The 27922-nt window shown below is 46.5% G+C and overlaps 1 protein-coding gene across 1 annotated transcript; it reads left to right on the plus strand.

The window, feature by feature from the left end:
- Window positions 1–4732: 4732 nt before the first annotated feature.
- On the plus strand, window positions 4733–8920 carry BAMBI (BMP and activin membrane bound inhibitor). Its single transcript, XM_042888632.1, has 3 exons — window positions 4733–4853; window positions 7442–7729; window positions 8120–8920. The coding sequence occupies exons 1-3, from the start codon at window positions 4778–4780 to the stop codon at window positions 8533–8535; spliced, it is 780 nt and encodes a 259-aa protein (XP_042744566.1). The 5' UTR covers window positions 4733–4777; the 3' UTR covers window positions 8536–8920.
- Window positions 8921–27922: the final 19002 nt, after the last annotated feature.

The raw sequence follows: 27922 nt of genomic DNA on the forward strand, positions 1-27922 counted from the left end.
TCTCGGTTTGTATTGAATGATGTTAAGCAGAGCTGGAGCTGGCGCCTCAGCCTCATTACCTTCAATTACAATAATTGTTGCCTCTCTCCAGTGTTTTGCATTTCTCCCCGGGGGAATCTCTCTGCTGCTTCTTTTCCAGCCTCGCTCCATCTTCCCTCTATCGATTGGATCGCTCTCGCCCTGGTCCTGGCAGCTATGCCTCCAGGAGGATAAATGCAAACTGTCCTATTGATTGGGAGGAGTAGCTCAGCTGGGGGGAGGGAAGGATTAAAAAACAAAAAAAGGTGACCTGATGAGCATCTCGGCAATGCTTTGCTTTCTGAGCCCCTTAAATATGTCTCTTTCTCATGTGCCACATCTGGGGGATGCAGATCGGGGTTGGCTGGGTGATACAGGCACGGATCCTTCAGGCACACACCAGCCTCGCTCTCTGTTTGTTTCATGTGAAAGTATTGCTGCCCATCACCAAAAGCAACTCCCCTCTTGCAGTTTGCAGGTAACCCAGTTTCACTGAGGATACACTAATTGCTCTGAAAGTGAGCAGGCCTCCATCTGCCCCTTTGAACTGCCCCACTTAAGCGGGATTGAGCTGCCTGGGAGTTTTTCACCTGCGGGAACCTGCTCGGCAGTCTGTCTGTCACCGAGAGGGCTGGGGAACGAGCCAAGCTCTGGGCTCTGCACAGCCTCAGCTCCTGACATGCTGCGTGGTTCGGCAAATCCACGGCCAGCCCCAGAAGTGGGAAACCAAAGACACTGCACTGAGTCATATTAGGTTCCCTGCCCCCTGGGCTTTATGCTGAGCATAGCTACGCTAATTTAAGCCTTAATTATTTTTAAAGGCAATAATCAGCATAAGTAAAGGCAATTCAGTAGAATTAGCCTGTATGTATCATGTTCCAAATGTTAGAAAAATAACTGGAATGGCTGGCGTTGAGTGGTTAATAAAAAATACTACTCTGATTAATGCTGCTCCAAAGATGCTTAAACAGTCCCATTTCCAAATGAGAATTTCTCAGCCAAAGTGCAGCTGCAAGGTGCAAAATAGAATGGATATGACATATGAGCATCACTTGTCACTGGTTTGAAAGAGCTGAAATGTAGCAATGATCTTTCCTTGCTGGTGAATGTGGCTGTTCCTCGCTGTTATGTGGCAGTGTTGGCAAGTGCTGGTGTGCACATAAATATCCCAGCGTGTAAATGCTGAGCTCCCCGAGTTCCCCCAGGACGGGGCTGCTGTGATGCCCTCTGTAAGACTGAACAATTGACTGCAGTTTTCCAAACTCCACTTCTTCTTTTTTTTTCTTTTTTTTTTCTCAATGGAACAAGGAGCTAGTGGAAGTGTTCAAACAAGCAGATACTGTTATGTTAATGCAGTTTTTGTTTGACAGAGGCAGACTGAAAGGTTACATCCAAATATTTGGAGAAACAGTGGCTAGTTGCCAGCGGGAAATCCATGATAATGTTCAAAGCCGTCAGATGAAGGAATTAGTCCTCACTCACTGCAAAACGTTCTTCCAAGAGTGACTGCTTAAACCAGGAGCACCTTCGAGCTGAGCTTTCAGCCCAGTTCTGTCAGTTGTGCGGGCATGCTGCTGTGGTGATCTGTAACAGGCAGCATCGGGGACAGGTGCTGATGTTGATTCGTGTGAAAAAGAGGCAATACCTGAGAGAAGCAACATAGAGGGAGGAGGCTGATTTTTCTGGAGTTGGTTCCCCAGAGCCAGAGAGGAGCTTTGCTGTCATTCAAAGAGATGTGCTCAGCAAGTGCTGCCAGCTCAGCCTCTGCCTTGGCTTCTCTTGATGTTCTTCCCAGATCTAGGAAAGACCTAAAACCCTCGCGCCAGTCATGCTCTCGAGCATGTGTTGGGTCTCTTGAGCACATGGGGCTCCCAGAGATGGTGGTGGATTTCATTGGGGGATTTCTGCAGCTGATGAGAGGGACTCATGCGTGGCTGCACAGTTCACATAGTGCTGGTGAAGGACAGCAGGCCTTCTCCTGGATGTATTTATCAAATTGGGCAGCAGGCACCAGCAGAGCAGCTGCCAGCCTGCTCTGGGTTTGACTGGTTTGGGACAGTGGGTGCTTACTGTTCAAAGCTGTCTCTAAGGAGTGCCCTTCAGAAGACCTCCTGACAGAAACCTGGCAGCTGTTGGCCTGTGAGATGAAGTTTAAGGAACAAGACAGCAATTGAATGGCCTGCAAAGCTTCTTTGGATGGATCACTTCTTTTGACTGGGAAATTTATCTTCCTGGAAACAAAAGCTTGTGACTGTTTCGGTTTTGAGCAGATACAGAAGGGAACATGCTCCTGAGACACTTCCCAAGGCTGTGCCTTTCTCTGAGGTGCCCAAGGGCCAGTTCTGCAGCCAGGCCAGGCCCTCTGTGCTGGTCTCACAGGGCTTCACTGTGCCTGGGGAGCTGTGTGGAAGCCCTGCACCCATGGGGCCACATGGTCCCTACAAAACGGAGCCTTGGCGCTGCTGTCCCACAGCTGCTGGAGCTGTGGCCTCGGGCTCCTGACACTCTACTCACTGCAGTTATTAACCCACATTCCTTCTGGTTGTAGAACGTGCTGGATCTGTCTCCTGTCCCTTTCTTGAAAGCCAGTCTGGCCCTCTTAAACTCTCACCTCTGAAACAAAAGCAAATTAGAATTGCAAAAGTGGAATGATTTTGTTTGTGCTGTCGCCTGACAAGGGACCCCAGGTGATTCTCGCACAGCAGATCAGACAGACCTTGGCAGCACGGCTTCACCCATACATCCTCCAAGGGATGTAAGTTAGGGAGGTACGAGGCTGGGGAGCAATCCCATCCCTGTCCCCGTGGTGCCCCAGCTCTGCCTGCAGCACACACCATTTACCCATTTTTTCACAGTAAATTGTAGCTCACAATTCTGACTTGACAGCTGTCAATGAAATTTGCTGCTGAAAACTGATTTCAAGCACATTGCCTCCTGGCCAGTCTGCCCGTGCTCCCTGGACAGGATGTTTATGACATTCAGGAGTCTCTCATGTTACTTAGTGCAGTAATGTGGCTCCATGAATAAAAGCCATTTCCAGTCTGTCGGTATCGCATGTAACAAATGGGATCTGCTAAATGCACTTGTCACCAGCGGGAGGGAGAGGAGAAACGATAACTGCAGACTCGCACATGTTGCTGTAATGATTATAAATTATAATGAATGATATTTTTGTATGTTTGCAAATGAGTGTCTGACAGCAGTGCAGAGCGGGAGATACCGCTTGGCTGATCCCGGTGTTTTTGTAATTTCTAAACAGAAACAAGAATTAGAAAATTACTTTGTGGTGGAGCGCAGCTATGTATAACATGAGCGCAAAGGCTGCGGTGCAGCACACGTGTGTCTATCTTATACATATGCAAACGGCAAGACTTGCAGTAAAACCATTATAGTTTGTGATGGCATCAGCACTCATTAGCTGAGATCCAGCCTGTTCCTCCCTGCCAAAGTAAACCCGAGTTATCTCAACCTCAGACTGCAGTTTCCTCCTTTCTCTTTCAGGGGAGGAATGCCTTTGTCACAGGGCATTGCATCTTGGATAGAGAACATCTTGGAAGATGTGTGGAACATTTCATATGAAGGCTGTAATTTTTGCTATTGATTGGTTATATACATGCTGCCCGATGGCTTTGACCATAAATGGGAAACAGTGGGTGTGCAGATACTGCAGAAATCAAGGCTTTTAAAAAGTAACGAGATGAGAACATAGAAAAGCAAAATTAGCAATGAGACGTTAATGATGGGACATGCTGTGTTTGGGACATGAAGGAGCCTCAGCTCTGTATGAGGGGAGCCCTGAGTTGGTGGCACCATCACCTCCTGCTTCCCCTTCCTGTTGCTGCTTTTCCAAAGCCAATGTCAGAGGGACAGGGGGCTGCACTGGTGCGGAGCAGACATCTGCTCCATCCTGGAGTGACAGTGGCCTCAAAGTCCCCTGAGCCACACAGAGCATCCCGGCCCACAGGAGTTGGGCAGGAGTACAAATGTGTTTCTTATACAATCATGGAAAAAAAGGCTGTAATGACACTTCTGGCACCACGGTGTTGCATGACTTTGGCATCCCACCCATGAGCACCAGCACAGAGCAGCAGGAAGGGCAGCAGTCATTACCTGCTGCAGGCCCCATAGCACTGCCATCAGCATGGGGCGTGCAACCCGCTTTCATTTCAGCTGCGCCTTTCATCATGAAGAAAGGGTTTCGCGTCGTTGTTTATTCATTAAACACGTCTCCACCAAAACGCGGGCAGAGATATTACATTTGCTTATGAAGCTCGGCATGCGTTATGCCCCATCGCATCCGGAACGGGAACGATCGGTACCCCCTCTCCTCTCTCTGCCGAGCCCCAAGCTCCGCGGGGCGAACGGGGCGAACGGGGCGAACGGCACGGCACTGCCCCGCACTGCCGCCACCCGGGGGCGCCGCGGGCGGACTCGGGCCCGGGGTCGGCGGAGGCGGCCGTGCCTGCGGCGTTCCCCGCCCGCCTCCCGGCGGCGCCGCGGCGCGGCCAATGGGGCGGTGCGGGGGGCGTGCCGGCCCGGCCCGGCGCCGCCGGTATTTACGGGGCGGGAGGCGCCGCCGCCGTGTCAGCGAGCAGCGCCCGCCGGGCCGCGCAGTCCTCGCCGCACCGCCGCCGCAGCCGGGGACGGGGCCGCAGCGGTGGCCGCGCGACGGCTGCGCCCGCGGGCGAGCGGCTCCTCGGTGAAGGCGGTGGCGGGCGGCTCGGCCGTGCCAGCGGGGCGGGCTGTGGCGGGCGGGTAAATGGATCGCCATTCCAGCTACATCTTCATCTGGCTGCAACTGGAGCTGTGCGCAATGGCCGTCCTGCTCACCAGAGGTGAGGGCGGCAGAGCCCCGGGGGAGGCTGCGGGGAGCCCGGCGGGACCGAGGGACGCCCGGGGTGCGGCTCCGCGCTGCCCTCGGGGCGGGCGGCCGGACCTTCGTCGGCGTCGCCGGGAGCCCGGCCCGGGGCGACGCGGAGGCGGCCGTCCGGAACCGCCGCAGCCGGGGGTTGGGGCAGGGTGAGCTGCTGCGCCGCGGTACTTCGTTATTTTGGAAGGCAGGCTGTAATTAAGGCTAAATAACAGCCTTGGCAGTGCGGAGGGAGCCTCCCGGCCCCATCAAAGCGGGCAGAGCAGGGAGGGACTGAGTGATGTGAAGTCGCAGATACTGAAACTATGTGCCTGATAATGATATAATTAGGGGATCACAGGCTGCTGGCTGCTGCCGACTTCAAACGCTCCGAGAGAAGCCCGCAGTCTCTCCTGTAGCCATCTTGACTAAAAGCAGACATTTTTCTTTAATAGCTACATACAGTAACAAGAAAGAGGAGGGAACAGAAGGGCATTGTTCGCCGTTTCAAAACACCGAATACCCTTTCTGGCCTTTTGCGTAGCACAGGAAGAAACTTTATGAATTGACAGAAATACAGTTTTAACGCAGCAATACAGAGTCCGTTCTGTTCGACCAGAAACGTGGCTTTAATTAAAAAGCAGTTGCAGTATCCCGATGATAGCCCGTCAGGTTTGTTATAGGATCGTCTCGGGTCTGTAAAGCGCTGAGCGTGGAGCAGGGCTGCGGGCGGTTCAGCGGTGCGTGTATTGCTTCTGGCCCTCGGATAGCAGTGCTGCTGCTGCTGGTGTTCCCGATCTCTGCTTATTTTTAACTCCCTCACAGAGAGAAACTGACAAAAATTACTTTTTCTCTCCCTCCACACGCTCTCTGAAAAAATTACTTAAAATGCCTAGAAAATGATTGTTGCCAACCGCAAACACAAAGGGGCTGCTTCATAGCATGCTGGAAGGGAATGTGTGTGAATTCAAGAGAAATTAGGTTACTCGCGCTGAGAGCCCAAGGGAGTCGACGCAGATTGGAGACAGTGAGACACTCCATCATTTGGCTTCTATTAGGCAGTTATTGCACAGCAGCGGGAACTGCAGAGCCTGGAGCCGGCGGTGGTGTTCTGGGGGAGCACGGAGGTGGGCAGAGGGCTGCTAACCTGGTTGAGTGTTGTTCACATCCCTCAGAACAACTTCTGGGCTTGCGGGAGGGGGGAAGAAAGCAAGGAAGGGTGGCAGCAGGAAGCCTATGGAGCGATTTCTGGGAGGGCAAGCTGCGGAAGGAAGGTCTGACAATTCATTTGGCTTTCAGGGCTTTGGTGCTGCTCTGATGGCAGATAGACCAGGTGCATTAGTAGCTCATCTCTTCTGAGGATAACTTCAGAAACATGACTTCCTCCTAAACTCTGGGCTGGTGGCACAGTGAGTGTGTCAGGGCTGCAGCTTGCCTAGAAAGAGCGAGCTTTCACTGCATCAGGGCGAGTGTAACTCATGCCAGAGTGTTTTGGAGAGCACAACATGAAGAGCTTTAAGGAGGGAACATCTTTATTGCTTCCTTCAGAAGTTTTTGAGGCTTCCTGATTTTTTTTCATAGAGCTGGTAGAGGATTTTCAGTCTGAGTGTTTCCCCTTCTCACCGCATGTTGGATTCCATGCAAAATCTGGGGGAGCACTTTCAAGCCTCATAACTTCACATTTGGGTTGGAAGACACTGATTGGTTTGCAGGAATTCACTGTAAGCTGTACTGTGTCTGTTTTGATGGACAAAAAGAAGCCTTTTTGCATGAATGGTTACTTGAGAAAGAATTTCTCTTTCTGTAGAAATTACCAATAGTTGCCCAGTTTCACACAATAAAAAACTTCCTGACTGGGAGATTTTAGATGGTAATGGTTCTAGCTAATAGCTTTATAAGGTGTTAGTTAAACCTTTTAAATTCTGGCACAGTACTGAGAGGTAATAAACAATTCAACAGTTCCGTTTTTTTTTGTTGTTGTCACACAGACATTTAATGTAGAGTTTTTGTGTGTTTATGCCCAGTGAGGAGAAGTGTTCAGTTCATAAAAGTAGAATGCTACTCCTGTAGTCATGATTTAATATAACATAGATGTGACTTTTTTGTAGGACTGTAGGTGTGTATTGCTTTTAGAACTGGGATTCTTTTTAAATGCAGTGTAATGCAACTGCTGATGAGGAGTGGAAGTAGCTATAAAATAGTCTTGTTAGTTTTTTACTTGGGGGGAGAAAAAAAGCGCCACTTTGACCTTCCTGCCCCCCTCCCTCTCCCCCATTCCCCATCCCTGTTTTAGTGAAATGTTCTTGCTTTAATTCAAAGGGCCACAGTACTACTAATTAAAACAAGTGCCTCAAGGCATTTGCTGGGATTAAAGTTACAAGGAGACAGGCACTGCAAAGCCATGGAAGGGAAACAACCCCCCGCTCTCCTGGATTTACAGTCTAGGGGTGTACCCTGAAAGTGGTACCAAGTTTGACTAGCATGTACTGCTTACAGCTGATAAGAAGAGTGTTTAGCAAAGGGTCTCTAAGGAACCACATTCTTAACTGTATCTTGCACAACTTTATTTTCTAGGTGAAATCAGATGCTACTGTGATGCTGCACACTGTGTTGCGACTGGCTATATGTGCAAATCCGAGCTTAGCGCCTGCTTCTCCAGACTGCTTGATCCTCAGAATACACATTCCCCACTTACTCATGGCTGCTTGGACTCTATTGCAAGCACAGCTGATATCTGCCAAGCTAAACAGGCACAAAACCACTCTGGCACCACCGTGTCCACATTGGAATGCTGTCATGAAGATATGTGCAATTACAGAGGACTACATGATGTTTTGTCTCCTTCCAAGGGTGAGACTTCAGGTAGGGTGAGGAAGCTTCTTTGAAATAGCTCTTGTAGCCTTCAGGCTAGTGGCGGTCAGATCTTGAAGGTCTGCAGTTAGTTTTGTTATTAATGTAAATAGAGACAGCAGAGGGAGAAGCGGGTGGCTGGGTGCAGGGGAGCATATCAGCTGAGTAGCTTTTATGTCTGTGTTAATGTTAGAGGTCTGTCTTGCTTATCTGCGGCATTCCTCCTTAAATCAGCTGTCAGGGCAAGAAATTCCATGTCATAAACACCCTTGGAAACTTTTCTCTCAGTACGGCACAGTGTGTAGACTCCTTAGACTTGTCAGTGCAGACTTTCAGGGAGTTGCTGATATGTAAGCTGATTGTTGATGCTGAAATAAACCTCACATCTTTCTCCCTCTGCAGGACAAGGGAGCAGATATCAACATGACAGCAAGAATCTTATCACCAAGGTACAGGAACTGACCTCTTCGAAAGAATTATGGTTCAGGGCAGCTGTAATAGCTGTTCCTATAGCTGGTGGGCTAATTTTGGTGCTTCTTATCATGCTGGCCTTGCGGATGCTCAGGAGTGAAAATAAGAGACTGCAAGATCAACGACAGCAAATGCTCTCCCGTTTGCACTATAGTTTTCATGGACATCATTCAAAGAAAGGACAGGTAGCAAAATTGGACCTGGAATGCATGGTGCCTGTAACTGGTCACGAGAACTGCTGCATGACCTGTGATAAAATGAGACATTCGGACCTCAGCAATGATAAGATCCTATCGCTAGTCCACTGGGGAATGTACAGTGGACATGGGAAGCTGGAATTTGTATGACCAATTATTTTTTTAATCTGAGCTAAACTTACTCTCTGAACTCTTGAAGGCCTTTGGGTTCTGCTGGACAGGAGCACTTTATCTTAAAAGAAAAACTCTCATAAATCATCTTTGAGAAACAAAGGACCTCTACAAACAGAATCTTGGATATTTCTTCTGAAGGATTCCAAAAGTTATCTTATTTGCACAGAATAAAATACACTCAAATGTATTGTTTGCTTTAAAGTTATGAAAGCAAAAATTAGAAGTTGTAAACACTGTCACCAGGGTTATCTGAACTGTAGGGAGCTGAGAACTGAGTTATTATAATAAACTCTATGCAAGCTCCTATGTTTCCTGACTTATTGTAAAGATTTTTTTTTAAATATATATATTTTGTCTGAAACTTGTTTGTGACTTTTTGTTTTAGAAAACAATCGTCTTTTCCTTTTTTTTTCTGGGTAGGAATAAATCAGAGCGGTAAATGTGGTAATGCTGTGCAGAATAGTTACTGCAGACATAGCCTGTTTTCCTCTTTGCTGTGGAGAACTAGGTAATTACTTGTGAATGAGAGTGACAGCTTCACTATTTAGTACTTCAGGGACAATGAACTTGTGTCCTCCATTCTTGACTATTTTAGTTTGTGTTTTTTTTCCTGTGGCTGTGTGAGTTCTTTTGACCTACGTGGTAACTTTTTCATCTTCTCTGCAGGCAAAACTTACCAGAAAATTTCTCCTGATATTTATAGTTCATTTTCCTTGCTTGTCTCACAATACTTGTTTTCTCTTAACTTATTTTTCTTTTGTATGGAACTCTTTTCTTTTGTACTTTCTACTTTTGGATTTTATTTGGGGATGGGGAGGGAGTGGGAAGGAACTCAGGGAAAGCCTCATGACCTTCTCTGTTGTGGGAGTGTGTGTGTTTATATATATATAATATATATTTTTCCTGCTGCTAACCTCTGAGCACTATGGAACACAACATCTGCCATGCTCTTTTATAGTCTGAGTGTCACATGCTGCTACTTCTGTGTGGGACTGATTAACTGGAGAATCAACAATGAGCTCACTTTAATCTCTGTCTCTTTATGCTGCTTTTGTATAGGTTGCTTTTTGTCCCAGTCTATGTTTATACACTTCATTGTTTCTTTTTCCTTCAACATGTTGGTTTCTTTCAGTTATTTCTTTTATTCAGTGTCTAGTTGCTATAGTCAAAAGCAACTTCTGGATTATCCAAGGAGCTTATACTATTTGAAGCTTAAAGTATTTTTCTTGCTTTACTAAGCAGTATTAAACTTTGTTTAAAAGTAGATGCTGCATAGTGGCAAAAGGAAAATTCAAAATGCTGCTGCTGGAGACAAAATTTAGTGAAAACTTTGTATTCGTCTATGTTTAAATGGCTTCAGAAATGCTTCTGTCTCCTCTTCTTGTCGTACAGTTGAGCTTGTATCCTCTCAAATGAGGAGACTGTGTATGCAAGGGTTACAAAAATTTTGCAGCAATGTTTGGGTCATGTATACTAGTTGCTGTGGTAGATTGCTTTGGGATATGCAGCCAGAAACACAGGGAGCTGTAAGGAAGGGAAACCTGGTTCCATGTCACAAGCATTTATTCCTGAAAGTACTCTCTGACGTGTGGTGGCGTTGCTGGAGATGATCAGTGGGCTGTGTAAATAGGAATGCTGCAAATTCATTCACAGTTAAACACGTTGGCCAAGAACCCTGTGAACCTTGGTCCCACCGTGCCCAGGTTTACAGTGTTCAGGTATAACCTAGGGGAGCCAGCTTCATTTCTGTACGGCAGCTTGCTGGCTCGCTCTTCCACAAAGCGCCTGAAGAACTAATTGCTCTTAACGCAGCACATTTCAGTCTCAGAATTTTTCCTTTTCCTGCTGCTTGATTGTGTGGCTGCAATTGCGTTAGGAGCCTGCCTGTGACCTTTCAAAGTGCTGCTTTCCTACAGCAGCTCTATTTGCACCAATACCAAATTCTAGGGCAACTGTCTGCTCTGCCATATCGGAGAATCGTTTGCTGGCAACTTGGTGCAGGAAGGCACGAACCCGAAGTATCTGTCAGGTGTGGCTGCAGCAGTGGTGATGATGTCTGGGTGGGTTATAAGAGCTGATGGCTAAACTTTTCCGCAGATCTGGAGCAGCACATCCTACGGTTCTATAACCATCCCCTGACCTTCACCAGTCATTTGCTGCTGATTTGAATACATAAGGGCCTATTTATACTTGCTATTGAAAAGCTAATAAGAGCAGGAACGTTTCTAATTGGCCCCTCGCTGTGGAGACGTTTTAGAGAAAAGAGCCTGTCTGCCATCCCCGCGGGCCGAGCCCCGGGACAGCCTGAGCGGCTGAGGAAGCTTCCAGGCCCCCAAGTCTTGGGGTGGAATCTAGGTTTTCAATTTATCGCAGCCTGTATGTCCAGGGAACGATGTTATGGGCGCTGGTGTCTGTCTGGCAGCAGCTTTGTGAGCTGTGAAAGGAGCCCTGGCCCTCCTCACTTAAACTCGGGGTCCGAGTGCACCGGGCTGTGCGTGCTGTTGGTGAAGGCTCCAAAGAGACTGCGTGTTGTGTCTGCAGAGCTCACCAGTACCAGTTTGTCATCACTCCTATGGGATAAATAAGCTATCATTCTGTAACAAGCGGGGACCTTTGTGCTCTTCCCCGGGTGCTGCGTCAGCGCTCACAAAGCTGCATGAAATCTGCAGGGCCTGGCCGAGGCTGCGGGCAGAGCGGTGAGGCAGCGGCTGACAGCTGTCCTCTCAGAAAGGAGCCCTGGCTTTGTCACTGTGCTGCGCACTCGGGTTTCCACTGCAGACAATAACAAGCGTTCCTTTGAAAGTGCAGCGAGCCCTGGAGCGTAAGGAGGACAGCCCTCTCTATGGCTAACTGAACAGTCTCTCAGATTGCAGTGAATGAAATCAAACATCCAAGATGCAATTTAGCTTCCCCTGTGCCTCTCTATTTCCCTGACTCTTTCCTTGAAACAATGATTGAGGCTTTTCTTATGGCTTTGCTTCTCCAGTCTTGGGAGCCATTGAGTTTGTATGTCTCCTCTTAACTCCTGCTGAACTGATTCTATTAAAACCCCCTTACACCACAGGGGGCTTGACCTTTTTCTGAAATACTGAATGTGTCTGCTTTGGAAATCACAAACTTCTCCTCCTCTAAAGAGCTTGTAAATCTGGTTTCAATATTGGGTGATTACAGGCTGTGCGGAGAGCTTGAAAGTAAGCGGCCACTTCTGATTTGGAGCGGAGGCCTAGCTGTGTCCTCATGGCAGCCCTGCATGTGCTCAGTGCAGCCCCTGACACCAAGAGCCTTGGATTAGCAGCCAGTGACTGACCAGGCTCTAGTTTTTTCTAACTGGGATCTTGGGGTCCACTTCTTCGTTGCTGTACAACCTCTTGCTCTGTTATAAATCCAGCAGGCTCTTCACCTGGGGAAAAAACAAGATTTTCCTTAGGTGCAGTGGATGCATCTTCACCTTCCGTTGCAGATGTCATCACTGTTAAAACAAGGGAAAATCCATTGCCAGGCTGCCTGGGATATGCCTGTTTGCTATGCAAGTAAATGAAAGCAAAACATTGAAGGGTTTGTGGAGGAAATATGATTGTCACTTGAGGAAAAAGTATCTATGGCCAAAAAAAGACCTCTGTAATAAGGCACATGTTGAGTGAATAAAGAAGGCCTCTGAGGTAGGCAAAGTTGTCTTTATTTCTTTTTTTAGATGTTTTCCCACGTGGAGATCAATAGAAGTGTGTTTGTTTTGTTCCAGTGGCTGGCCACTTTGCAGGAAAAATGCTTCTTCTTGTTTTGGTTCTAGGAGCTACTCAGGGAAATGGTATTTTGGATCTGTTGCTGTTTTATTTCTGGAAGAAAGGTTGTGGAGAGGTGCTGTAAAGTTACGGTTATCTCTGGGGAGGAGCCCAGTGTCTCCAGCATTATGATTTCTGGCTCCATCTAAATAAACAAACATCCTTGTTTTCTTTGTTTCACCTCTAACCCTTGTCTGCAGCCTTTATAATCCCAGTGGGTGAATCCTGAAGTAAAACAAACTGCAAGGGAAGGAAGCCAGGAGGGAGCCGCAGTGCCTGCACATTAACAAAGCTTTGTGCTGCCCAGCCAACCTTGACAAAAGGATTCAATCCTGAGCTGACCTTCCAGGGGAAAAGCAAAACAAAAACCACCTTGACTTGAACTTTCAGAACTGTAAGAGTTTAATGCTTGGTTTGATGTCTCCTAAGAGGAGCGGAGAGTCAGAAATGCCAAACACCTGTCTTGGAAACCCAAATCTTAACAAGTTATCAGGAAATCAGAGCTCCAAATCAAATGGCTTTGAAAAACTTGGGTTTTGCTCATCACTATTTCCACATCATTCATTGTTTTAAAAACAGACTAGAAATGTTGTGGGGCTATTTATTTATTTATTTATTTATTTTCTCCAACATGACTCTGGGCAGGTTTAACAACGTTGAGTTCTGCTGAACCAGCAGCCTTAAAATGCAGCCTTTCACTGAACTCTTCTGCCTCAGAGCCCAGCCTCCTTCCCCATTGGCAGCAAGGGCGTGAATGAGTCAGTGCTGCTAACCTTGTGAGCAGAGGGGCTGGTGCAAATTTAGGATGAGACTTTCTTTTTTAAGAAGTCTTCATTAAAATTGGAAGGATATTTTTCTCTGTAGTTTCACAGTTTTTATTGTAATACATCAGCGGTCATGCAGTTGAGAAAAGCTAGCCAAGTGTGTTTGCCATTTCCCCCACCTTGGTTATTGGCTACTTTTAAAAATAGTGACTCGAGACAGCTTTTAAAAATGAGGCCTCAGCTTTAATGGCATTTTCTCATACTAGATCAAGCACTCTTTCAGGACAGTTTCTGTGAAGCAGCAGGAGGATAAGCTCCTGCCTTTCTTTTAGTTACATTTCCATTTCTAAAACAAAGGCCACCAAAAAAGGTAAAATCTACATCCTCACAAACTTGTAGCATCCACATGTGACTGACCCCAGGGGACCATTAGCAGGCCAGTGCCAGCACCGATAGCAAACACAGAGCGTGAGGTCAGTCTGCACTATTAGCTTTTGGGCTCGCTTCACCCTAGCAGCCCCAACATTGCAGAGGCAAATCCCCTTCCTGTCACTTGGAAGGAAAATATTTGTGCAGTAAATCTCCTGCTAGCACTTGGTTGTGTCACCAAGGAGGGGGAAAATGGGCTGGGCGGCTCAGTGCTGCTGCCCGGTGTGTCTGGGAGTGTGTGTATTTGGGTGCAAATCAGGGCTGGTGTCAAACAGGTTGCTTTGAAATGCTCAATTTGTTTAGTTCTGGCTGTGAAGTAGCTATTTCATCAGTGGAAGATTTATTAACCAATTTTTTATGGCTATCAACAATGGCTTAGCTCCTGCAGGGTCCCTAGGATTTTTATTAAGTGCTGTGGGTTACAGAGGCAGGGGTGTTTTATATTGCTCTGGTATTTTAACCCGATGAACTAAGACCTCTATCCCGTGCTTGCTTCAGGATGTGCATAACTCACCCTGGGTCCCAGGGGCAGTGTTTTGCCATGGAGGCTTCAGAGGCTTTTGCTGAGCACCTGCAGTCACAACAGAACCATCATCTGGCAAAATCCCAATCGTGCCCTTCATGAATAGCACCTCCCTGACACATGAATCTATCAGTGTGGTGCCTTTTAGTGAGTGATTTCCAGCTGATGGGGTAATGGTGATGTGTGTCCTTTCCATCCCTCAGCCCAGCTGTCCTGGGCTGTCTCTTCATGCTCACGATACACAAAGCAGCAATGCAGTTGTGTGTTTGCTCCCATTGTAACCTCTCAGCTGGTAGGATTTCTCATTCCCATTGTCTCTGCAAAAAAGTTTCCATCACCAGCAGCCTTTTTTTTTTCATTTTGCACACAAGCGATCACACTATGATTGCTACAACTGTGAAAGAACAACTCTTGGATGCTACCATATGCTCAGGCTGCACATTCGGCTGTAACTCACCTCGTTTTTGCACATGCATGATGATAAAGGTTTTAATCACAAGAACATCTAGTATGTTTTCTCCCCTTCCCTAGCCATTCTCCTGACTGCCTGCCCTGTCAGGCTGCAGTCCCTCCACAGCTCCTCAGCCAGCCACAGCTCTGTGCTCTGGGTGCCGCTCCCCGCTCTCACTCCACAGGGCTGCAGGCGCAGAGGGGCTGGAGCAAGCTTGCCCTGGCAGCAGGTACTGCTCCCAGCCTCCTTGGCTGTTACCAGTCTGCAATAACCTTTCCCTTGGTTTTCTTCCCAATTTTTTTTCCCCTTAGGAGGATTGTAGGTTTGACCAGCATGCAATGACATTTTTAAAACCGAAATCCACCCCTGCTTGGGAAGTAGAACCTGGATCCCCTCTGGGAGCTCTGCCAGCCTGCACCGACCCATGGCCTCACCATGGCATGGGATGGCCCAAATGCCAGGGACTTTGTAAATAATGAACACAATCACAGTTCTCTTGGGAGTGACTTTTCACATTCCCATAACTTTCATAGTGGAAGTTGACAACACTTCTTTCTATATCAAGATACAACACAAATAAATTCTGCTGGCCAGTCTTCTTATTACTTGTAAGAAACTCACCAAATTCAGTGCCTGCTTAGACTTTCATGCCGCTTTCATTTACAGTAACATCAGTGACACTGTAAGTTTTATTCTTAAAGATCCTGTCCCAAAGCATTGCGATTCTGTTTGTGTTTGGAAGCTAGCTTTAAAACCTGCTGGCAACAGCTTTGTGTTGCAGGTTGGGTTGGTTGGGAGGTTCTGTAATCTCTGTCTTCATTATAGGCTGTTATCTGTGGCTGATTGCCGCACACTGTACTGACAGCAGGACACCTTTGTCTGTATAAAGGTTGCTACCCTTTACTTCTCTGAAATGAACTTCGTCCCCTCATATCTGCTGGCAGTCACTGGCACTCCTTTCTGTCTGCTGCAAGAGCCACTCAGCTCCTGGGCCCCCCATGCTCCCCAGCAGCTCCGTCCCTGTCCCCATTCCCCTCCTTGCTGTCCCCGTGCATCCAGCCAAGCGCTATGAGTTCTGCTGGCATCCTGCAGCTCCCTGAAGGAACACAGCACACAGCAGCCACCTTATCACAGGTTATTACTGAACATACACAAGCACTACTAGTGACCAGCGTAATCCACTTTTTACGGGTATAATTTGACTTCATTTTCTATTTGCACAAGGTGGCTTGGGTGGAGTGCTGTGTGCACTATCAGAGAAGCAGGCAGCTCCACCTCGGGGCTGGAGCCAGCACCCGGCATTGCCCCCTGCACCTCAGCAGATCTTTGTGCTCACATGAGGCAGGCAGACTTTCTTCTGCCTTAGCAAGCAGACTATAATGGCATGGTAATCTGCAGTATGTGGCCAAATACTCAGTGACATTTCCTGATTCAAATGGCAATCGATGAGTGTGACGTTGCAGGGAGTGCAGTGCTGGGTGACCGCCCATTGAGCGCAGCCAACCTCTTATCAAAGCAGTGGATTTCCTCTGATAGAGCACCATATCTGCATATTAATATTTGATAGGTTGTGGACAACGCGCAAATTTGTAAGGAATAAAGAAATAGCCTGAGAACTGACTGCTTGTAAATAGTTTCCAGAGTATTTCATTACATATAACGCGTTTTTAAGCAAGTCATTGGCAGTATGGGATTCCTGAGTCTATACTTAAGGAGAGCACAGACGCAGGACAGACTGCTGCTGTCTGTGTAATCACAGCCAGGGATGTCTCAGTCCTAGCACCATCTGACAGAAACCTCCACCACAGCAAGATTGCAGGAGTCTACTACCTGTACGAGTCAGTGAAAATGGATCAGAAATACAACATGCAGCTGTGCTTTCTAGTCTTTATTCAATGTCTGATCCCACGTATTTCCTCCACAACAAAGCACATTCCTCCTTTCAGCAAAAGTTGCCCACCTAGACCTACAAATGCTAAAGCCATTGTTTTCTTAATTTTTTCAACATTGTTCTAAAAAGCTGGCATGAGGTTGCAAACCAGAACAGTGGAGTCTTGCTAGAGAAAGTCACTGGGAGATTTTCCCTGAGCCAAAATGGAAGGATTTGGCACAAAAGGAAGTGTATGAAATACCAGAGTATATGAAATCTAATTTCTTTCCTGAAAATATCAACAATAGTTGTAATAGTAAGTGAGCCCCTTAAGATGTAGCAGCTAGAGAGGGTGGTATCATTGTTAAGACTGTCAGGACACACTATATGGAAACATTGACCAGAAGATGCAAAGGTACTGTGAGCAGGAAAAATCAAGCAGCTCCCTAAAACAGCCAGCTGCTAACCTTGCAAACAGGGCCGGCTTGAGTTTTAAGCCAGGACTACACATCCAACTGCAGCTGCAGGAGCCAGCAGCCTTTGCTCCAGGCAGCCAGGGTCAGGGTGCCTTGCCAGGGCAGTGGCACTATCCCTGCTGTCACTGTTACCAAACAGCTCTTGGGATTTTGTGTGAGTGACAGCTTGACCAAAGGTCTCCTGTTGCCCTGGAAGGTGTCTTACCTGTTGAGCTTTGGGTTACACATATTCTAAAAGGAATAAAAAGACATATTTATGCAATGAATAAATATAAATAAAATCTGAGTATGAATCTTTTGACTGAGGCCACGATTATGCGATTAATTTATGAGTAGGTATTATGTAATTCATTTTACTGTTGTGTTCTTATACATAATGCTGCCCACGGGAAGAGAGACGGTTCTCTGGAAAATCTTTTGGGATGTTTTATTCCAGGAGATGCACTCCCAAGGGCGCTGTGCTTCTGGGCTGTGTCCTTAGACACCACCCTTGCCATTGGTGTGCCTGCAGCTGCAGGTGCTGGGAAGCAGCCTCCTGTTGTGCCCAGGCCAGGCCTGCCTCATTCTATGGATGGATTGCAGAACTGTTTCCCCAAAGCCTGTGCCACATTAGAAATGGTTCACAGAGTCACAGAATATCCCAAGTTGGAAGGGGCCCTGTCATAAGTTTTCCTTCATAGAGTGTTGCCTCTGTTTTTATCTCCCTTCCTTCCTTCCCATTTTGTGGGGCTGAGGTGGGGAGGGCAGGGGCCTACTGCCGCCCCCGTCACGGGCATACATTGATCTAGTTAACTCTGCAACAGGCCCAGAAGGATCACTGGGTTTCCCTCCTTCTTTTCCCACTGACAAAGAAAACATTAATACCATATTTTAAAAATAAAGTAAAAACCTTAAAATTCTGCTCTAAAGCTGTGCATGTGGGGGAAAATCCCTACTTGGCCAGAGGAGGAAACAGTAGAGACATAGCAACAACTGCTGCTAAGCCTGTTTATGTTTGTTCTCCCCAAACCATGAAGGCTGTAAGAGCCCTGCGAGTAAATACCATTAGTCACCAGCGGCTGGTGGCAGAGCGGGGCAGTGAGTCATGGCCACCTTGGCTCTGTCCCTTCAAGGCCTGCCTGGTACCGAGCCCACACCACAGGGCTCCTCAGCCCCCTTCTTGGAGACAGAACAGTGGCTGCAGTAAGGGGCGGTGGGCTGGGCCCAGCTGGGATGTGGGGTGCTCTGAGAGGAAGGGGCGTTCTTCAGGAGCAGCGCTTACATGCAATGGGAGACCTTGGAGCTTCACTGCAGTCCTTCTCCAGCTCTGCTCTGCAAGCCCCCAGTGATCCAAGGACATTACCTGTCACAGACCGAACGGCTGCATTTTGTGAATCTTGTGCAGAAAAGGAGATCATAGGCAGCAAGGGAGGGTGCTGCCATTGCTGCCGTTGATGGTTACACTGGTGATGGACTGCTCTTTAGTTCTGGCGGGCTTTCCACATGGAGCATGCTGCTAGGGCAGGGACTGGCAGTAACATGGGAGTTACTTCCCATGGAAAACACAACCACCTTTGGGCTAGGACACAGAGTCCCAGCTTAGCAATCACACCTCAACAAGGAGTAGAATTGAAGGAATCTTTCCAGTTTTGTATGAAGTGATTTTTTAAGAACCTATATAAGCTGGGGGCCAACATGACTACTGATTTGCTTCTCTGCTTGTGCCCCGCAAGGCAAACAGATGGAAGCTTAATCCTCTACCCTCAGTGTCTCTGGATTGCAAAGCTTTTGTAAAAATGGAGCCTGAGATCTTAAAACCTAATGTTTTGTCTTGTATATCTAGATAATTGCTGTGGGCCAGACGCAAGGAGAATAAAGTGGTGAGGTTAGGCAAGCGGGAAATGGCAGCAAGTGAGAGCTAGATAATGGAAAAAATAATTCAAAATGATTTTCTTCATCTCTCTATGTACTGATTTGTTGCTAGGACAAAGACAGATGGAAACAAGCTTAATGGATTCTTCTCTGCTCCAGAGGTTTCAGACTGGGTGAACTGAATTCCTGCCAAATTAGGGAAATGTCCAGGCATTTCCTATCCAAAAGAAAAGCAAAACAAAGAAATAAGGAGACTTTACCTATTCCAGATTTCTAGCAGAATAAGTACTAATTCAGGCAGAAGTGGCAAAAATTGGTCTGACTCTTCCAGCTTGTTTCTTGCTGCAAAGCAAGACTGAGTGTAAGGCACATACAGCCCACTGCAGCAGGGAAGCAATGCATAACTGCATGGGGCCGGATTCATAGAATCATAGAATCGTATAATGGCCTGGGTTGAAAAGGATCACAATGATCATCTAGTTTCAACCCCCCTGCTATGTGCAGGGTTGCCAACCACCAGACCAGGCTGCCCAGAGCCATGGGCAGGTGATGCCAGGCTGACCTGGCCTGGTGCTAGCCATGGCTTTCTGCAGCAGGATGCTCAATCAGCTGATGCCCTTCCCAAGTGCTCTTAGAGTATTGAGGTCCTTCTCAAAGGCTTTTGTGCCAGCGAAGTAGTATTCTTTGGAAAGCAGAGCCTGTGTATGCTCATGCCTCTGTGGAAGCCAGGAAAAAAAAAAAAAAAAGAAAAAGCTGTATGAAGGATTTGGCTTTCCAGGCAAAGCAGCTGTACAGATTTTGTTATGGTGAATCTATTGATTGTACAGCTCTTGCTAAGTGAGGAAAAAAATCCAGAAGATTACTGTGGATGGATGTAGAATGGCGCTTTCTCCAGAACAGGAAGAACAGACTTCCTGGGGATGCTTGATCAAATATCTGTTGGCGCAAACCAGCTTTGTGGCATTGATTTCATCAAGACAGCACTGATCCTTATCTCTGATGCTCTGTAAGTGGGCATTTCCTTATGCATCATGGCTGTGGTTTTACTTAATCCTCTCTGTATGTAGTCAATAACAGGTAAACTCTTGTGACATTTTTAATTGGCAACAAGAACTCACATGCTTGCAGAGAATACTCTGTGCAAAACCACTTCTTGAAAGCAGTGTTTGTACAGAGGGAAAGTGAGGGGAATGTCCCTGCGTCTGAACCCCAGCCAGGAGCTGCATGCCACCTGCCTTTTGCTTTCGTGACAGAAATGTGCCCTGGCAGCAACCTTTGTTTGTCTACCCCCTAAGAAACCATGAGTGAAGTGGGAGCAGCTAATTAAAGAGGTTGTTGATGATACTGGTAGGGAGATCCTTTTTGTTGGATGGAAAATAGATGACTGATTGTCCCTTTTAGATTGGATGTACAGTGTACTTTTTTGTGATGTGTTACAAACAACTGCTTAAGTGTGTCTCCCAGTCCCAACAGCATCAAGGCAGAGATCAAATGTAACTTTTCCTGTACAGACAGAATGTGCATTGCAGGACAAAAAAAATTAGAAGGCAAGCTCCGCAAGCCATCGATTATGCTTATTACAATGAGGGATATAATTGCAATGCAAGAGAAAGTAAATGCTTATTAGTTCTAAGGAGCATCCTACTATCTGTATGGAAAATAAACATATTTATCTAGGCATCGCCATAATGGCTTAGGCTATGGAGAAGCTGTGTGCTTATTTCACCCAGCTACCGGCCTGATTCACCACGTTGGTGGAAACCAGGAGTAGTTCCATTGATGCTACTGAACATAAAACTGATCTGGATGGCCAAGTAGAGCCTTGTGGTCACCACAGCTGGTGCTGGGACAGCAGTCTGCTGCCTAACAGCTGTGGTAGGTGTTAAGCGTTGCTTTGAAATAAGCAATACATTCTGTATGTAACACAATCCATTGTACAACCCTCCTCCCTCCTGGCCATCTATAGCCCTTTTGAAGATCTCATTAGCCCTAACGCAAATGCAATGGGCACTTAGTTTAAAGTTAGGTAGATGCATCAAGAGGCTTGTGAGCCAAGATGGCACAAGGCTTTAAGTCTCTTCTTGGAGATCCACATGAAAGCTCTGCTGAAAGCTGTTGCGTTTTGATGTTTGGAGGTGCTAAAAGTCCCACTGGTTACAGGGCAGGTGGGAGGCACTCAGCATCTCCCAAGGTCAGGGCATTCATGTCCTTGCTGGTCACTTGTCTTCAGCCATCTCCAAATAATTCCCCAGTTTATTGCCCCTAAAGGATTTAGCCCTGCCTCAAAATTCTCCATTAATGGCATAATGAACTGATACAACTCTAACTCATAAGACTCAGAGCTGGTGTGCAGTAAACATAAACATATGTTTGGTGTTCTGTTATAAACTACTGTAGCCAAAGTGGGCAAGTGCTATAAACTTCAAACGCAAAACAGATGCAAGTTAATTAGAGGCATGAAAGTGATGACAATAGAAGTGAGCTGTAGCAAAGAAATGAAATGTTAGTTTAGGCAGAAGTTGCTGCAGTGCTGCCTTATGCTACAAATGCCTTTGGTCTTTGCTGACGATGGGAAGGGACAGACTCCTTTCATTGGGACTCAGGCGCATCGCCCATATGCCAGAAGTGTAAGTCACTACTGGGGACAAAGGCTTAAAGGGAATGTGATCTACCAGGCTTTTGAAGCTGGGAATTTTCTTTCCACAAGGTTGGACTACACACATGTGAAGGCCCCATCTCCAAGGTGCCTGGTGTAGCAGTGGCTTCTCAAATAAATGCCTGAGTAACGGGAGCTCTGGCATAGCTACAGAAGTCCTGGAGATGTTTGTTCCCTTAGACACAAACTAGTAAGTGTGCCTTCTGGTCCTGCACACAGACTGCCTTTGTCCTCCACCTCAGATAGAGCTGGGAACCAAAAGGGCTGCCAACAGAGTCTGGGGCAAGAGTTGCACCCAAGCACTCTCCAGCCCTGCTTTCTGCTCTCACCAGAGAGAAGTCACTGATGGAGAGTGAGCAGACTGCAGAAAATGAGTACAGGAACAACAACAACAAAAAAAAAAAACAACAAAAAAGGAGCTTCCCACCATTTGTGGAGATTGAAATTAAACAGGAAAAAAAAAAAAAAAAAGCAGCAGCCCAGGCAAGGTTGTAATTACTGTACAATTGGCTATTCACTTAATGAAATCACATACCAGCACAGAGCTGATGGGAGGCTCTTGGCTGATGGAGGGGTGCAAATTAAAGGGAGGAAGCTCAGATGTTGTTGATATCTTTATTTGGGGGATGCTTTTCCTCTTGAATTATTTTAGATAAGACGAAAAATGGAAAGGAAAGGATTGGGGCTGCTGGGAATGGCTGTGCCCAGAGGGAAGGGGAGGTGATACTGTGCTTCCCCCATCTCTTCACAGTCACTCCTTTTATTCCTGGTAAAACTCTTTGGTCATTCCCTCAGCTTTGCTCTTACAGCAGCTCCCACTGATGAGCTCGGTCATGGCATGGCAGTGGGTTAGCTGTCACGCTGGCACCAATACGTAGCACAGTCAGACTCTGTTCAGATGAACGATAATGGGGAGAGATGTCTGGCTCGCAAAGATTCCTGATGCATTAAGCAAATGCTGTGGGTCAGTTACATCCTAATAATCTTGGGGAAAAAATAATCCAATAGATTTCTTAGAGCTTCTGTGTGTTTAGGTAAAATGTGCAGCAATGATACCTGCAAGCCTGTGACACAACAGATAATGACCAAACACAGATCTGCATATCACCTTTAACTGGGGCTCCTTATGCAGGGAAGGGTTACTCACACAGGCAAGGGAAAGGACTGGAAATACTCAGCCACAACGGTGCAAGGTCATATTTCATTTCCGTAGTGTTTTCTCTCTCCAGGAGGCAGCCGGCAACCAAAGTAAAGCTCCAGCCTCTGAAGAATTCCCTTATTAAAGATTACCCAGCTCCCTTACAGCTCCAAGATGTCTCTTAGGAACTGCTCAATTCACACAGAAACTATTTTGCTTTGTGTATGTTTGGTTTCTTTTTTTTTAATTTGAAGATTTCTTTCCCCTTCCTGCCATCCCTCCAGGTCGGGGTAGATGTTCTTTGACATTAAAAAGATCTTTTTTTGGCACGTTGAATTAAAAGTCCTTGATTTTGACTAGAAGAGACTGCAGGACCAAGATAATTAACTGTGCTGATTTGGTGACTTATCTCCCCCTTCAGCCTCAGCAGCAGTGCCTGCTACAAACCTTTGATTCTCACTGCTGAGTGCCCCACAAAATAAAGGCAGTTTAATTGTCCTTCAGGACCTTCTTCTATCAAGCATACATCGTTATTTGCTTTTCATTTTCTTTCTTGTGTGCTTTTCCAGCCAAGGAGAGCAATCAGGCCATTTTCTACTATAAATCTGAAATTTCTCCTTGGCTAAAATCGAAGCCTGCACATCACCAAGCACTACTGTGACCTGGAGCACTACTGATGTCCCTGACCTTGCAGACAGGTGCTTGTGCTGTCCTGTCCCTTTGAGATGGTGCATTATATGTATTGTTTTTCACACACTGCATCCTGTGAGAGCAATAACCTTGTATTTTTCCTCAGCCAGTGGAGATGAGCATCATGAGTGTTGTCTTAGACCAAAAGTCTAAGAAGGTCAACATGAACACCAGCCTGGATACTGCCTTCTGGCTTGTATTCCCCTTATCATTCTTAATGCCACTTGAGAATGTGACACAAACAGACTCTGAACACTACACAAGTAGTTTAGGACAGAATATGATTTTTTTGTCACTTCTCCAGCTTTTGTCAGTTTATGCCAAGTTTTTCTCTTTATTTGATTCAGCTGGGTAATCTCCCGCTTACTTCTAAGCGTGGTAGGAAAATAAACAATACCTGACAGGTTTTGTACAGTGTTCTTAGCTGTTGAGTGCTATTAAATCCATAGTAAATGGACATGAGCTGTGTGGGCCCAAAGCACAACCACGCTCTGAAAAGAAGCTGATATGAAACTGCTCAGACCACAGTGTTACATCCTTTTCATCTGCAGTTTGACAGGTGTTGTTGCTTTGGAAGAATGCAGAGCCGTCAAGAAACAGGTCTGATCTGGTAATCTTTGTGAAGTCTACTGATGAGATAAATGCAGAAGGCTGTGCAGACTTTGCCTACCTTAAGGGAGGATGCTGCAGGACTGACTTTAAAAATGTGTCCTGTGAAAGTCAGTAACATATAAGTATAGTGGCCTTGATCAGTAACAATTTGCTGTAATGGTGAATAACTGCTGTATTTTAAACAAACAAACAAACAAATAAATAAGCTCAGAGAAATATGAAAGCAGCAATTATACATTGCCTTCATTTCTTTATATGATAATCTGACAGAAAAAGGACCAAACTCAACATGACTGGATTTAAAAGCAGCCTGACTTGGAGGAAGCCAATTTCTTCCAGCTCATTTTAAGATCATTCATGGTAGTGAAAGCTTCTGCTTTGCAGCTTCTGCCTCCACTGTATCCCTGGAGACTCTCCGTCTTTTGCCTCTGGTCTGCTGGACCATGCGGTCTGAGCAGTTTTGCAGGGCACAGCAAAGAGGATTTGATCTTCTCCGGGGGAGCTACAAACCCCCTATGACCATCTGTTCCTAGAGTGCCTTCAGAAGGAGATTATGAGGAAGAGACACATTTCAGTGTCCCACTGAAACTATTCCACAGTGGAGAAAATCTTTGTTGGTGAGCCAAATACTGTGCATGCATCAGGAGGCCCCATAGATGAACATGTAGGATATGAATCCCTCTGCCAGCTACCTTTATGACCTGGAGATCCCCAGTGGCTGGACTTTGGTGTGCATTTTCAAGCAGTATGTGCCTACAAGAGCTCTCCATTTCTGCAATGAAAGAACAGCACAGATTTGGTAGGCATCCTCTCTCTTGCTCACCTGTGGGGTTTCAGACCTTACCCAAAGGGAATTGTCTGCAGGACTGCAGGGAAGTTCGTGTTCCCCACCTATTCCTTGTTCCTTTTCAGTGACAGCAAGGATATCAGCTGCACCACAACAACCTTTGCTGCTTGGCTTTTTGCCCTACAGGCATCATGCCTTTCTGCAGCTACTTCTGGGTTGTCATCATATGGGTCACAGTCACTTCTCAGACAGACTGGACTTATGCAGCTGATGTAAGGGCTCCATAGCTCATTACCATTTCTACCCAGAGGTAGATCTGCTCCAGTTTTGGCCTAACATGAATGCTGAAAGCTAAATTTGGATCTACCGGCCAAGGTTTTGATGTAATGTTTACTGTGCAATAATACCTCTGATATAAACTGAGCGAGTGTGTCCTGTCTGGCTGACTACAACGGTAGAAATATTCTGTGCAAGCTGTGTTAAGCTTTGGCTTACAGTCTAACATAGCTCTTAATGTCTCTCCTAAGCTTTGCTGTTGAATGTTTTCATCATTTCAGGAGAACGCTGGAGAATAGTTGAGTGGGACAGCTTTGAGAGATTTGAAGTCTCCAAAGGTCAGCTGACTTTTACATGGAAAAGGAAGTATTTAAAACCAATGCAAGAGTTACTCTGAAAGTCCATTCTTTATTTGAAGACAGCTTAGGAATGATTTAATGGGGTTAACTTCAGTAAGAAGTATCCTAAAGTCCTCTAGGAGACATATTCTTGCAAGATTGCCAGCTAGTTTATAACTGAGATTCCTCATGCTCCGTGGGGGTAATTACTGCAGCTGGGTTGGAAAGGATTTTGTATTAAAACAGCAGTCAATGAGCTACTGAACAGACTGAAATCCACTAGGAGATTCTCAAAGCCTGGGCTGATTAGAGCAGAATAAATCTTGGTCTGGGTTGCCTGTCTCTGCCTCAGTGTCTCACTCTGAGGGAGATGTGGTACGGAACGGAGCAGGCTGCGTGAGCAGGTCATGCACTGCATCTGAGAAATGGGCTTGCCTTTCTCTTGGAGGCGAAAGAATCACTTAAAGTAAATGCCAGAGGTAAGGAATTCAGCACTGAGTTGTGTAATATCCAGTAGCAGCATGAAAAAAAATGAAAAAAGAAAAGCCCTTCTCTGCCAGCCGTGACTTTGTTTAAGCAGATACAATGCTTGCTGTGCTTGAAGGCCCTCTCTGACTTCCAGGTTGACTCTAGCCCAGATGCCATCTGTGTCACCTCCACGCTGTCCCCATACCAACCTCAGCAGCCACTTTTGTGAGTGCTGAGGACCCTGCCTGCAGAGCACCAGGCTGTGGGCAGCCCCAAACAGAAGACAAGCAGAGAATGGCTGTATCAGCCATGACTTGTAGGCTGCTCAGTCATTCTTAATATACTTCATCTTGCACAGCAATTAAAGAATGATCTCCTGGGGATGTACATAGCCCGCATCACTATGGCAACGCAACACTTCACCAGGATCTTGAACTTGGTTATCCTTATAGACCTGCCCCAAGGGAAGAAGCATTATCCCTCCTCGCAGGAAGGGAGTTTGGGACCATACAGCCGAGTCTCATGGAGCTGAGCTGCAAGTTTGGAGATCCTGAGTGGAGCTGTGACTCTTCTAGTAAATGCGTTTCCACATTAGAGCTGGCACCCATGAGTTATTGCATTGCATGTTGGGATTTGAACTCAGCGTGCTTCAAACATAAAAAAGATGTGAGTCACAGGAGGTTTTTCAAACTCTGCTGCTGCATGCTGGTTGCTGGTATTTGTGCAATTCAGTAATAAATGCTCACAGAGAAAGAACACCTTTAACTCTTGTGGCCTTTCTCTCTGCTCTAATCTTGCTCTAAAACTTTGATTTACCATTGTATTTAGTAGATCTGGTACTAGAAACCACAAAAGGGTATTTTTGCAAGTTGCTGGGGTATCTGTTTTACCAATCATATCCTGAAAGAAGCAGTTTAATGTACTACTTATTTATTTATTAAATATCATCTATCTGGAGATAGCTGAACATATGGTTGTCTGGAGTTGGACAAGGTCCTTTCAAATCCCATTTGAGCGTTTTTTCTCAGGAATGTCGGTGAATTCTGACAGTTCCTCCATGTGCCAAAATGGGCAGCAAGCTGTGACTGCAGGCTGTCTATGCTGCCAAGGAGCCTTTTATTTGGGATCCTTTGGGTTTTTAAAACAGTCACTGGAACAACCAGAAAGAAGAGTGAAAGATGAAGCAATAAATGGTTTTGCTGGAGGCAGCATGGCAACTTGCTGGGAGTTTGGAGTGTCCATCAATGTTCATCCCACTCCGATTGTGGGTGAGCAGCTAGAATTTGCAGCCTGTTATGTCCTTAGAGCTTTTTTGGACTCCTCTCTTACTTTCCATCCTGGCACTAAGAGAAGGCACTTTGCATGTGAGGCGGTGCTGGCCACACTTTCAGCAAAGTCCTGCAGACACACCTGGAACCAGGTCAGCTGGTGGTACCAACAGCACAGCTCTAACAATGCTGAGAGGCTTCCCTGAAGTTTTGGCTGCTGAGCAGCTCCATTCCCTTGCTCTTACTGTGGGATTGGGAAGCAAGTCATAACAAATACAAGTGTTTGAATAACTTCTTGTTTTCAAAAGCTACATGATTAGGACGACTTGAACTTGTCTTGTTGGCTAGCGGATCCCAGGACAATCCCGGTAGAAAGTTTTTCCCCTCTGAGGCTTCTAGAAAGACTGGGTGTGCAGTGTCTGCCAGGAGAGCTGCCAGTGCTGCTCTACTACAGGGCCTGGCAGGGAACTTGCTATGCTATGTCAGGTTTGGGTCAAGGAGTGAGAGCCTGGGCCTTTCCTCGAGCTGTGACCTGTGCTGGTGAGGGGCACTGTGAGAGGACTTTTTTATTCACTGTATCAGAAGGTTTTGGATGACAGTGTGCCAGTTTTGACTAATGTGTGCTCAGGGAAATACCTGGGATGAGGCTTGGACAAAGTCTCTCTGGGGGCTGGGTTGGACTATCTTGGTGGGATGGCTGTGCCCGACCCCCGATGCTGTGGCTGCCAGAGCTGCCTCCCTCCAGTCCTGCTCTTGAAGCTGTTCCTCCCTCGATAAGCAGTAAAAATTTCACACAAAAGGAAACATGCCCATATCACACCTCAGGGCTTACCATGACTGCTGGAATGTCTCAGTCACATGAACCCTCATTGCACTGCGCTGACTTCTACTAGTACTTTTTTACAGGAGTGCACAGAGTTTTTTCATTCCTTTCAAAAAAAAAAAAAAAAAAAATTTCCCAAGATCTCAGCTATGCTCTGATGCTGC

The sequence above is a fragment of the Lagopus leucura genome, unplaced genomic scaffold, assembly GCF_019238085.1.
Source record: "Lagopus leucura isolate 7727_CA_CO unplaced genomic scaffold, USGS_WTPT01 Super-Scaffold_100157, whole genome shotgun sequence".
NCBI classification, from domain to species: domain Eukaryota; kingdom Metazoa; phylum Chordata; class Aves; order Galliformes; family Phasianidae; genus Lagopus; species Lagopus leucura.